This window comes from Bubalus bubalis, chromosome 3 (genome assembly GCF_019923935.1).
Source record: "Bubalus bubalis isolate 160015118507 breed Murrah chromosome 3, NDDB_SH_1, whole genome shotgun sequence".
NCBI lineage: Eukaryota > Metazoa > Chordata > Mammalia > Artiodactyla > Bovidae > Bubalus > Bubalus bubalis.
Window position 1 is genome coordinate 21,474,898 of NC_059159.1, and position 12,903 is coordinate 21,487,800.

General features: G+C 45.8%; 1 protein-coding gene across 1 annotated transcript; it reads left to right on the forward strand.

The window, feature by feature from the left end:
- The first annotated feature begins 1,869 nt into the window (after positions 1-1,869).
- Positions 1,870-6,317, forward strand: LOC102392547 (keratin, type I microfibrillar 48 kDa, component 8C-1). The gene is made up of 7 exons (XM_025280147.3): positions 1,870-2,280; positions 2,384-2,466; positions 2,980-3,136; positions 4,630-4,791; positions 4,886-5,011; positions 5,183-5,403; positions 5,851-6,317. Exons 1-7 carry the CDS (start codon positions 1,933-1,935, stop codon positions 5,927-5,929), a joined length of 1,176 nt encoding a protein of 391 aa, XP_025135932.3. The 5' UTR covers positions 1,870-1,932; the 3' UTR covers positions 5,930-6,317.
- Positions 6,318-12,903: the final 6,586 nt, after the last annotated feature.

Consider the following 12,903-nt stretch of genomic DNA (forward strand, 5'->3'; position numbering starts at 1 on the left):
GGATGAGAGTCAACTGCATTCTCATGGGCTCTGACTGTCTGAGAGCATCTCAGGCTGGAAAAGTCATATCTCTAGGGGTATTCAGTACTCTCAAAGGAGTAAGTCTATAGCAAGGAAGAGAAATTTCTAGAGGCTTTGAGATAAAGTTGCTATGGATACAAAGATACCTCTGAGTGCCTGATTCTGGTTTTACTTTCTTATTGAGTCTGAAGTAGTCTGCTTTGTATTTATGCTTCGACACTGACCCTTGAACTCTCACTCTGTGGAATATTTCCGTCATAATTTTTCTTCTAGGTATTTCTTCCCATTCTCACTTTTAGGGAGATTATGGCTTCAGTGCAGGTTGGTTGACGTTTTTTTGTAAAGGGCCAGATAGTAAATATTTTAGGTTTTGCAGTCTAAATGGTATTTGTTGCAACTACTCAACTTTCATGTAGCACAAAGGCAGCCACAGACAACACCTAAATGAAAAGGCCTGGCTGTGTCCCAACAAAACTTGATTTACAAAAAAGAGGCTGCCGGCTGACCTGTGGGCTGTAGTCTGCAGCTTCAGTGCCATTCCCATCTGTCCAGAGGTTTCATTTTCTAACCATGAACACTCAATTATTTTCTTTATTTAAAATAATTTTATTTATTTATTTTTGGCTGCGCTGGGTGTTGGTTGCTGCCTGTGAGCTTTCTCTGCTTGTGGCGGAGCACAGGCTCCAGGCGCACTGGCTTCGGTAGTTGTTGCGGTACACAGACTCAGTAGTTGTGGTTCGCAGGTTTAGTTGCTCCAGGACATGTGGGATCTTCCCTGACCAGGAATGAAATTCATGCCCCCTGCATTGGCTGGAGGATTCTTAACAGCTGGACCACCAGGGAAGTCCCTTATTTCATTCTTTTTTAAAAATTTTATTGAAGTACAGTTGATGTACAATATTGTGTTAGTTTCAGGTGTATAGCCGAGTGATTCAGTCACGCATATACATATACGTCTTCTTTCTCAGTAGCTCAGACGGTAAAGAATCCCTGTAATGCAGGAGACCTGGGTTTGATCCCTGGGTCAGGAAGATTCCCTGGTGAGGGGAATGGCATCCTACTCCAGTGTTCTTCCCTGGAGAACTCCATGGACAGAGGAGCCTGGGGGGCTGCAGTCCATGGGGTCACAAAGAGTTGGACATGATTGAGAGACTTAGCACAATACACAGCACATTCTGTTTCCGTTTCTTTTCCTGTATAGGTTATTATGGAGTACTGAGTAGAGTCCTCTGTGCTTTACAGGAGGTCCTTCTTGGTTATCTATGTTACATATAATGCTCAATTATTTTCAGTCTCTTCAGGTATTGACAAATTCCCTAAGCCCCAATAAATACTCTCCCTGAGTAAGGCTCAGAATCCTCATAGTTAATACAGAACAAGCTTCTGCTCTAAGGATGGGTTGAACTGAACAGTGAAGCATGGGTAGACTTGAGAGAAGCTGGCTGGCCATTGAAAAGACTATTCACTCCACACTCTCTTTCCAAGGAGTCCAATGGCAGAAATTCATGGGCAAGGAGTTCCTGATTCTTAAGCAACTCCACCCCATGTCCCTGACTGTCCTCCCCTCTGAGTAATGGGGAGAGCCACTTGGGGCCATGATGATTCTACCTCCTTTGAAGCCATCTGATGAAACTCTGATATAACCAGCCATGAGCACCCTGGAGGAGCCTGTTATGACACAAGCTGAATGGAATAATTTTATGAGTTGAGGGGGGACTCTTGGGAGGCACCTAAGTAGCGTATTTTGGAGAGAAAAATTAGCCAAAGCATTAGGAAAGGAAACTATGCGGAGTGCCAAGACCCCACCCACCATTATGGGTATAAAAGGACCACAGAGAAAGGAGAGACTCAAACCTCATCCACTTCCACCTCCATCAGTTCACCTGCCCTTCCATCACCTCTCCCAGCACCATGCCTTACAGCTGCTGCCTGCCCACCTTGAGCTACCGTTCCAGCTGCTCCTCCCGGCCCTGTGTGCCCCACAGCTGCCGTGGTACCACCCTTCCTGGGGCCTGCAACATCCCTGCCAATGTGGGCAGCTGCAACTGGTTCTGCGAGGGCTCCTTCAATGGCAATGAGAAGGAGACCATGCAGTTCCTGAACGACCGGCTGGCCAGCTACCTGGAGAAGGTGCGGCAGCTGGAGCGGGACAATGCGGAGCTGGAGAGACGCATCCTGGAGCGGAGCCAGCAGCAGGAGCCCCTCTTGTGCCCCAACTACCAGTCTTACTTCCGGACCATCGAGGAGCTCCAGCAGAAGGTGAGGGGCTGGGCTGTGAGGGTGCACAGCAGCAGCTTCCTGTCTTTGAGCAATAAAATGTTCTCAAGTTCAAATGGTCCTCACCATGGAATCTTATTTTCAGATCCTGTCCGCCAAGTCTGAGAACTCCAGGCTGGTGATACAGATCGACAATGCCAAGCTAGCCTCTGATGACTTCAGGACCAAGTACGTTGAGATTTTGGGGCCAGGTGACCTCCAAGGCCCCTGTGTGGGCCTAACATTGTCTGGAAGAGAAGAGAAAGCCATTTCTCCCTTTTTATTTCTCCTGGCATTTTTTTTTAAGGCCAGCTAGGTAAAATCATTGGCAAACAGAGATCTGGACTCATGTGCTATTTGAGCTTCAGTTTATATCACTCTTTCTGAAAGGCCTTCAACCCCACAAATTCAGAGACTGTAGTGAATTGTTCTTGGTGGAGTTGATTGATTGGGTGGTATATCAACCAATAAAATTGACAGGAGAGAGAGTCCACCTCATGAGTCCCCTGAGTGCTTTCTGGTGTTAGGGTGAGTCTAAGGCTTCTCCATCCTGTTTATGTAGATTTTGAAGAAAGCATGGATGCAAAGAGGCAGAAAACTGTCAGCGCAAAGACAGCTAGGCCAATCCCATGAACACAAGACATGGGGCAGGGAGCAGGGCATCTGCCTGGCTCATTCTCCCACTCTGGTCTGTGCATGCAGGTACGAGACAGAGCGTTCCTTGCGGCAGCTGGTGGAGTCAGACATAAACAGCCTGCGTAGGATCCTGGATGAGCTGACCCTGTGCAAGGCCGACCTGGAGGCTCAGGTGGAGTCCCTGAAGGAGGAGCTGCTCTGCCTCAAGAAGAACCATGAGGAGGTGAGAGGAAAAGAAACCATAGGCTTCAGGGATAAGCCTTTAGCATTGGGAGTCAGGAGGCAACTGCTGTCAGACCTCCTGGGCTGGGACTCTTCCTTAAAGAACTCAAGGTCAGCTCCGGGAATGGCGATGCTATCTCCATAGAGAGCAGGGGTGAGGTGAGCTGTGAGGAGTGGATGGTGTTGGAGATGCTGGGAAAGGACTTATATTCATTGAGGTCTCCTCTCTGCTGGTCCTGAATTTGGTGGTAGAGATAGAGGGGGAGAGAAAAAGGAATAACACGCTCTCTAGTCTTAAGGCTGTGGAAATGATCATGTAAAAACACAGTGCATCATACAGGTAGAAGGAAATAAGTATTATATGAAGTATAAATATAAAATAGCTGCTATCATGACATCATTATTTCCTTGCTATTATTCACCCTATTAGAAAACAAAATCACTTAATTCCACAATTGTGTGTTTCTAGCTGAGTACTCCGAATGGAGAAAATAACACATGTCATTTTCCTGGTGTGCCTCTGTGCTTACAGTGGAAAGCTCTGTCACATTTCATCCTTAGTGGATGTCACCTTTGTTCCTTGTGGGTTCAATGTCTTACAAAGCGCTCATCACATGACTTTGACATTTTGCTTTTGCACTGATAGTCTCTCCTATCACTGCTCCATGGGAACACACGTTGGTCAGGTGAAATTCTGGGAAGGAATTGGAAATACCCATTGAGGGCGGGAGTGTGTCCCACCTGCAATGAGGTTGACTGTGATCCTGGGTGGGCATCTTGGATGGTCAGGGAGATAGTTGGACCTCAAGGAAGTTTTAAATTCTGATTCTGATCTTATTCTACCATTTTAGGCTCAAGCCCTTATTGATGACCCACTGCTTTTAAACAGTAAAAACACATTTTTGCTACATGTCTTCCAGGATAGGCATGTAGAATGGGAAGTTTAGATTTATCTTTTGCTTGTCAAACTTGCCCAATGGGTATTTTATTACAGAAGCTTTTGTTACATAGAGACAATCTTTATATGTACATGCTGTATGAGCCTCAGGCTCTGGGAACAATTTGATCTGCCTGAAGGGAGATTGGGAAGTCTTCTCAGAGGCAAATCAGAGGAAAGAGGAGGATTTCAGCACTTTGGTCTAAGGGAAGAGACTGAGCAAAGACACAGATGTGGCAGAGCGTGGCAAACCTGGGGAGTATGGCTGGGAAAGCAGTATCTACGGGGATGTAACGGGAAAGAGGTGGGAAGGACCTGCATGTGTGAACGAGTTTGGATTTAGGCTTACAGGAAAGGTGAGCTTGTTTCAGTGTTGGGGGAAGGGAATGGATGTGATGCCTGTTTGGGTTTATTCCTACACCTTATCTGTGTCAGTTTGGGGGAATGATCAGAATATTCCTTTCAGTGCGTTTTGGGCAGGGTTGTGCTCACTTCCCTGCAGCAGGAAGATTGCAGATCCATTTCTGTGGGTTCATTTCTTCTCCTCCCTCCCTCAGGAAGCCAATTCACTGCGGAGCCAGCTGGGAGATCGCCTCAATGTGGAGGTGGACGCTGCCCCGACTGTGGACCTCAACCGTGTGCTCAATGAGACCAGGGCTCAGTATGAGGCCTTGGTGGAGACCAACCGCAGGGACGTGGAGGAATGGTACATCAGGCAGGTGAGTATCTCGGCACATGGTCTCTCAGGACCCTCAGCCCCTTGGGGCCCTTCAGGCAGGGTCTGATCCTGCCTTCTGCCCTTTGGTGTTTCAGACTGAGGAGCTGAACAAGCAGGTGGTGTCCAGCTCAGAGCAGCTGCAGTCCTGCCAGGCGGAGATCATCGAGCTGAGACGCACGGTCAATGCCCTGGAGGTGGAGCTTCAGGCCCAGCACAACCTGGTGGGTATTGATGAGACTCCTGGTGAGGAGGTGAGGTTGGGGAGTCAGGGGCACTGGGATGCCCTCCGGACCACCCTCTCCTGAACTCTTGGAGCTGGTGACTTGTTTGGAAGCAACAGAGAAGCTCCTGAAGGAGCAGCTCTGTGACTTTCCTCCCCTTCCCTCTGACAGAGAGACTCCCTGGAGAACACCCTGACGGAGACGGAGGCCCGCTACAGCTCCCAGCTGGCCCAGGTGCAGTGCCTGATCGGCAACGTGGAGTCACAGCTGGCGGAGATCAGGAGTGACCTGGAGCGGCAGAACCAGGAGTACCAGGTGCTGCTGGACGTGCGGGCCCGGCTGGAGTGTGAGATCAACACATACCGTGGGCTGCTGGACAGCGAGGACTGCAAGTGAGTAGGGAGAGAAGGGATCCTGGGAAAATGTGTGGTGGGTCTACAAGACACTGGGCATGCCCATGTTGGCCATGTTTTCAGTTCATCAAAGAGCACACATTCATGGAGTGTCTCCTTTGTGATGGTTAGGCAAATGTGAAAGGTCAAAGGTGAAAGGCATTCATTCCCTGCCTCCGGGAGCTAACAGTGGAGGGGTGGTGGTAGAAACTGTTACAGTAGCAGCTGTTGGGTAAGGGAGACTGTGTTGAGTTCTGTGAGATCTCAAGAGCATTGGATAGCAATTGTCCCCCTCTGCACATGGCAGAGAGAGAGAGAGATTTGGTAACAATCAAAGTTGATTGCAACTAACTTCAACCACTGAGAAATCAGATGTATCTCATAAAGTACCTTAGCACTCTTGCCAATCTTCTCCGCAACCCATTCTAAATCTCTGTGTTCTTCCAGGCTCCCCTGCAACCCATGTGCCACCACCAATGCTAGTAGCATCTCCTGTAGGTCCTCCTCTCAAAATCGTTGCTGTTAATTAAAAAACCTGCCTCCTCTTTGAAGACGACAATGAAGCCTAGAACAAGCACAGGAACGATCCCCAGGTCCTGCCTTGGCTGGAGCTCAGTTACCATTTAGATACCTTGTCAAGCCAGCTCTGAAATTTCTACACATGGACATGGTCTCCACGAGCCAAGACACACCTCATCTGCTTCCGATGTCTGGAAAACTCCCTCCTGCTGAAGGTCAAGTCTCTGTCTCTGAAGACAGTCCAGCAATCTGAGCTCCAGGTTTTACTTTAGGGTGTTTCCTCTAGGTATTGTGTTTCCTGCTTCCTGATTTCCTAGCTTCTTTGATATTCTCTGGAATGCAAGGAAGCTACTTCATTTACTTCCCAATAAACTTTATTTCTCTGGCATAGTAAATGTGTTTCTCATACATATGCATGCATTGTAAAGTACTTGTTATGGCTGTTTCATAAGAATGACCCTTCATTAGGAGGATGAAATGAGTTCAGTGACTGTCCTAGTCATATGCTCCACTGGTAAATACAGAGGGAGAGAGAAGGCTGTCCTCCTGGGAGGCTCCCACCCAGGAAGACTATGCAGAAAAACTGGCTTTTAAAACTCATGCTTTTTTTTTTTTTTTTTTCTTTTCTGGCCATGGCTGCAATTGTGAGCATCTTCCCCAAACCTTACACCTCTCTCCCACTCTCATCCCCATCACTCTGGAATTCTCTGTTTACATTTCTCTCTAACTGTGAAGACTAGCTCCCGTGGAGACTGTTCAAGAGGAGCTCTCCTCTCGTCTCAGCCTCTTGGCTGCACACGTCACTAGTGTAGATGCCTACGCTTTCCTTAGAATGTACCTTCAATGATTGCCATCACCCCGCACATTCTGGGTCCTCTTGTTAGACCTCTGTTTGTTCTCTGTCTTCTGATTAGCCTGCCTTCCTCTTTCTGTCTCAAGTGGAGGAAATGCCTGGATTTGTGAGTCTGCATTTCTCCTTCTACATCTCTGCTCATGGAGAACTCACACCTCTATGCTGACCACTCCAAAATCTTGCACCTCAGCTTGAGTTCCAAGTCTTCACACATAGGACAGTTTCACTTGGTGTCAAGCCATCACATCGCATTTAATTGGACGAAAACTTGTCTTTGTCCAACTGGTCCATCTTGTTACCCACTTGTTATACTCAACACTTTGTAATCTAAGGACCCTTTAATGCAGACGGGTGTATCTCTTTACCTCCCTCTCTTCAAAGTTATTCTTTCCACTAGCTCTTTGCTCATATCTGGAATGTTCTTCCATAACCTTGTTATCATTTCATTGCCTACCATTTCAAGAAAGGCCAGTGTTCATTAAGTCTCCCTACAACAAACATGAATCCTACCCCACCCTCACTTGCCTCCTCTCTGAATATTCAACACTTTCAATTCTATTGGCCACTGTCTCAATGATTCATTCATTTTGATGCTGACTGACACAGCCCCCAACAACCATCTGTTGTGTAGTGCTATGTGTGGTACTGCAGACACACAAATAAGTGAACCCCAATCCTAGACCCCAGTGTGTTTATAGTCTAGAGTGGGTAAGACAAAGAGACAAACATCATACAGACAAATGTAAGTGTGGCTCCATAGTTCAAAAAGATACCTGCACTCCAATGGATACTGCAGCAGTATTTTTCAATAGCAAACTAAATGTCCATAACAGAGGAATGGATAAAAAGATGTGTTGCATATGTACAATGGAATATTACTCAGTCACAAAAATGATAGAAACTGTGTCATTTGCAGAGACATGGATGGGCCAAGAGAATGTCATTCAGAGTGAAATAAGTCAGGAAGTGAAAAACAAATATCATATATTAACACTTATATGTGGAATATAGAAAAATGGTATAGATTAACTTGTTTGCAAAGTAGAAATAAAGACAGAGACATAGAGAACAAATGTATGGATACCCAAGGGGGAAGGGGTGGGTGAGATGAATTGGGGCCAACATATATACACTGCTGCTGCTGCTGCTAAGTCACTTCAGTTGTGTCCGACTCTGTGTGACCCCATAGATGGCAGCCCACCAGACTCCCCCATCCCTGGGATTCTCCAGGCAAGAACACTGGAGTGGGTTGCCATTGTCTTCTCCAATGCATGAAAGTGAAAAGTGAAAGTGAAGTCGCTCAGTCGTGTCCGACTCTTCGAGAGTCCATGGACTCCAGCCTACCAGGCTCCTCCGTCCATGGGATTTTCCAGGCAAGAGTACTGGAGTGGGGTGCTATCACCTTCTCCGCATATATACACTACTATATATAAAACAGATAACTAGTGAGAACCTACTATATAGCACAGGGAACTCTACTCAGTGCTCAGTGGTGACCTAAATAAGAAGGGAATCCAAGGAAGAGGGGCTATATGCATACACGTGGCTGATTCATTTTGCCTTACAGCAGAAGCTGACACAACATTGTAAAGCAACATTGTTGCTTTACAACAATTTTATTGTTGTTATTCAACAATAAAATTTCTCATAAAACGTGGCTCAAGAAAGGTGTAAATAAAAATGATGAATTTCCAAGATGTGAGAGTTTTAAGAGACTCTAAGAAAGTAGCACTCAATCAAAGCTTTGAAAACCCAAACATTGTTCATATAAATTTCACCTGCCTGCATCGTTGATTGTAGGTCCTTCAAGAGAGAGTATCTTCACCTAATTGAAGCCTAGTGTAAACCGTGGAGCACTGTAAGTGGAATAAATAAAGAACAGTAACAGTAATGAGGGTTCGTGAGAAGGTTATTAAAACTTTATGTAATGCCCACAGTTGCAACTTCAATCAACTATTACTGTATGATATTAGCATAATTCTGAAATAGAGTTTGATGGCATATGGTTAGACAGATGAATGTGTGCAAGTCTAAGAATAGGGAAAGTTTTTTAAGCATGAACTTTGCCTGATAGGGAGATTAGAGAGCCTGAGGTGTGTTTAGAACCTGACATACCATTTTCTATCTTGGAGCAGAGGATTAATGTGGTTTAGCAGAAGATGATACTGCAAATTAGTTAGGGAGGGCCATATCTAACAGTTCTTTGAATGGTTACCTGTAAGATTTGCTATTAAGGAAGGTTGACATAGGATCTATAGGGAAGCTATGTATAGGATGGATTGTAATGGGTCCTAGAAGTTTGTGAAAAAGAAGGAAGATCAGTTGGGAGGGTGGTGAGAGAAAATGAGAACTGAGATGGTTGGTGGTGGGAGGGGAGTAATGGGGCAAGTGGTGGGGTGGATTTCAGAGGCACATGGAAGCCAATTGCAGGTAGAGAAACAATGGAGAGAAAAGGAAAGAAACAGTACTGATTGACTATCTAGTATGGTCAACATGAATAAAGTTTTTGAGGCTTAGAAAGTGAAGTAACAGTGGTTCTCCAGGAGAGACAGCTGGAAAAGGATGACTAGACTTGGGAGAGATGTCAGAGAGTTACCTAAATAAAGATGATAATAGAGCTGTGGGAGTTGTTTAGATTGTCAAGGAGAAGATCTTGGAGTAGGAAAGAACCTTGAGGATCATTGTAGAGGATGACAGAACAGGCCTGGAGTTCTCCAAAGTCCTTGACCTGAGATTTGCCTTGGTTTAGCTTGCCAACATCCTCTGGATCATGGAAAAAGCAAGAGAGTTCCAGAAAAACATCTATTTCTGCTTTATTGACTATGCCAAAGCCTTTGACTGTGTGGATCACAATAAACTGTGGAAAATTCTGAAAGAGATGGGAATACCAGACCACCTGATCTGCCTCTTGAGAAATTTGTATGCAGGTCAGGAAGCAACAGTAAGAACTGGACATGAAACAACAGACTGGTTCCAAATAGGAAAAGGAGTTCGTCAAGGCTGTATATTGTCACCCTGTTTATTTAACTTATATGCAGACTACATCATGAGAAACGCTGGACTGGAAGAAACACAAGCTGGAATCAAGATTGCCGGGAGAAATATCAATAGCCTCAGATATACAGATGACACCACCCTTATGGCAGAAAGTGAAGAGGAACTCAAAAGCCTCTTGATGAAAGTGCAAGTGGAGAGTGAGAAAGTTGGCTTAAAGCTCAACATTCAGAAAACGAAGATCATGGCATCAGGTCCCACCACTTCATGGGAAATAGATGGGGAAACAGTGGAAACAGTGTCAGACTTTATTTTTCTGGGCTCCAAAATCACTACAGATGGTGACTGCAGCCATGAAATTAAAAGACACTTACTCCTTGGAAGGAAAGTTATGACCAACCTAGATAGCATATTCAAAAGCAGAGACATTACTTTGCCAACAAAGGTCTGGCTAGTCAAGGCTATGGTTTTTACTGTGGTCATGTATGGATGTGAGAGTTGGACTGTGAAGAAGGCTGAGCGCCAAAGAATTGATGCTTTTGAACTGTGGTGTTGGAGAAGACTCTTGAGAGTCCCTTGGACTGCAAGGAGATCCAACCAGTCCATTCTGAAGGAGATCAGCCCTGGGATTTCTTTGGAAGGAATGATGCTAAAGCTGAAACTCCAGTACTTTGGCCACCTCATGTGAAGAGTTGACTCATTGGAAAAGACTCTGATGCTGGGAGGGATTGGGAGCAGGAGGAGAAGGGGATGACAGAGGATGAGATGGCTGGATGGCATCACTGACTCGATGGACGTGAGTCTGAGTGAACTCTGGGAGTTGGTGATGGACAGGGAGGCCTGGCATGCTGCGATTCATGGGGTCGCAAAGAGTCGGACACGACTGAGAGACTGATCTGATCTGAGCTGAGTCTTTGAGGAGAGGGAGGCTACAGGCCATGGGATCGCAAGAGTCGGACACGACTTAGTGACTAAGCTACTACTGAGGAGATAGATGATATCTCATTATAAGCAGTTGGAGAGGGAGGTGGGGATGCAACTGAAGAAGCACAGAAGTCTAAAGAAGTCAGTTTCGACAAGGGCATGATCAATAGCATCTGGGGCAAGGAATACAGATATTCAGACAAATCCACTGGGTACAGTAACAGGGAGATAACTGGTGGGTATATGGAGAGATGGTTGGACTCTGGGTGAAGGAGTCATATTTCAAGGCTCTTTCACATCTGTCTTAGATCACCAACTCCATAGTGAACTTAATGCAAGAATTCAACTCAGTGCATTCATAGTAAACATGAATTTTACCTTGCTTTTTTCTCTGTGTTCTTTGATAAATGTTTTAGCATCTGCTCTTCCCTTTGAGGGCTTCCCTGGTGGCTCAGCCAGTAAAGAATCTGCCTGCAATGTGAAAACCCTGGGTTCAATCTCTGGGTTGTAAAGATCCCCTGGAGAAGAGAATGGCTATCCACTTCAGTATTCTGACCTGGAGAAGTCCATGGGGTCACATGGAATAGTCCATGGGGTCACAAACAGTCAGATACGACTGAGCAACTTTGATTTCTTTTTGAGGGGCAGAGCAGTCACATAATCAGGCTTTCATTTCTTTTCTGAATGGGGCCTGAATCCAGCTCACCCAGAAGATTAAAACCATTGAGATTACATTGTCCTGGATTGTTTCACATTTTTTTAACTTTTTTTTTTTAATTTTAGACTGGTAGAGTTAAAAACATAGGGAATAATTTTGCATTTTTCTAACTTGGCTTGTCTTTTAGAACCTCCCTGGACTCCATTCCTATTGAGAATCCAGGACTGAGTGTAAGAGAAATAATGCGTGCTCTGGAGAGGCTTTGTGGAGTGGTCCCTGAATCCTCTCTGAAGTGTCTATATCTCTCTTTGCTCAGCTCATTTTGCTCCTGAGGTGATTCATCCTCCAGGTCCTCTGCTACTTGTCCCTCAATAGAAATCCTGTGTGAGTATCTTCTCAGAGCCAAATCTGCTGGCTTAGTTCCTATATCACCATCACAATTTCTCTCCTCAATGCAGTGAGGCTGGATAATTAGTAAATTGGTAACATGGCACCCCACTCCAGTACTCTTGCCTGGAAAATCCCATGGACAGGGGAGCCTAGTAGGCTGCAGTCCATGGGGTCTCTAAGAGTCGGACACGACTGAGCGACTTCACTTTCACTTTTCACTTTCATGCATTGGAGAAGAAATGACAACCCACTCCAGTGTTCTTGCCCGGAGAATCCCAGGGACAGGGGAGCCTGGTGGGCTGCGGTCTATGGGGTCACACAGAGTCGGACATGTAGCAGCAGTAGCAGCAGCCTTTATGGAACAGTCTGTGGAAGCCTTACATCCTGTTCTTATAAGCACCTCTAATTTGGGCTGATTTGGGTGGGCTGGTGTTGTTATTGGACACTGTTTCTGATTTTCTTGTCACTCAGTGAGCGATACTTCATCACTCTTTGGCATAAGTCAATCCCCCGGATCTGTGTGCACCCAGTGATTCCACTCCTGGCCTCTCCTTGCTATATGTAAACATTAAAATTAGGTAATTTATTTTAATCGGAGAATAATTACTTTAAAATGTTTGTGGGTTAGTCACTCAGTCGAGTCCAACTCTTTGTGACCCCATGGTCTGTAGTGCACAAGGCTCCTCTGTCCATGGGATTCTCCAGGAGAGAATACTGGAGTGGGCTGCCATTTCTGTCTCCAGGGGATCTTTCTGGCCCAGGAATTTAAGCCAGATCTCCCTCATTGCAGGCAGATTCTTTACTGGCTGAGTCACTAGGGAAGCCCTTTACTTTAAAATGTTGTGATGGTTTTTGCCATACTTCAGCATGAATTGGCTGTAGGAATACAGGTGTCCCCTCCCTCCTGAACCCCACCCCCACCTCCCTTCCCACCCTATCCCTCTTGGTCAGTAAGTGGTCCAATGTTACTTCACATCTCCCACAGAATACATTTTACATTTCTGGTGGTGAGAACTTCAGGTGCAGTGCCTGGCCATCAGGTGAGAAGGTTTTGGGAAGGAGGAGAGAGGCTTCTGATGCCTTTAAATTCCTGCCAAAGGGAGGATGCCTCAGCACATCTGCCCTGACTCTACTCCATGGTTAAGAGTTTGCGTGTGATCTC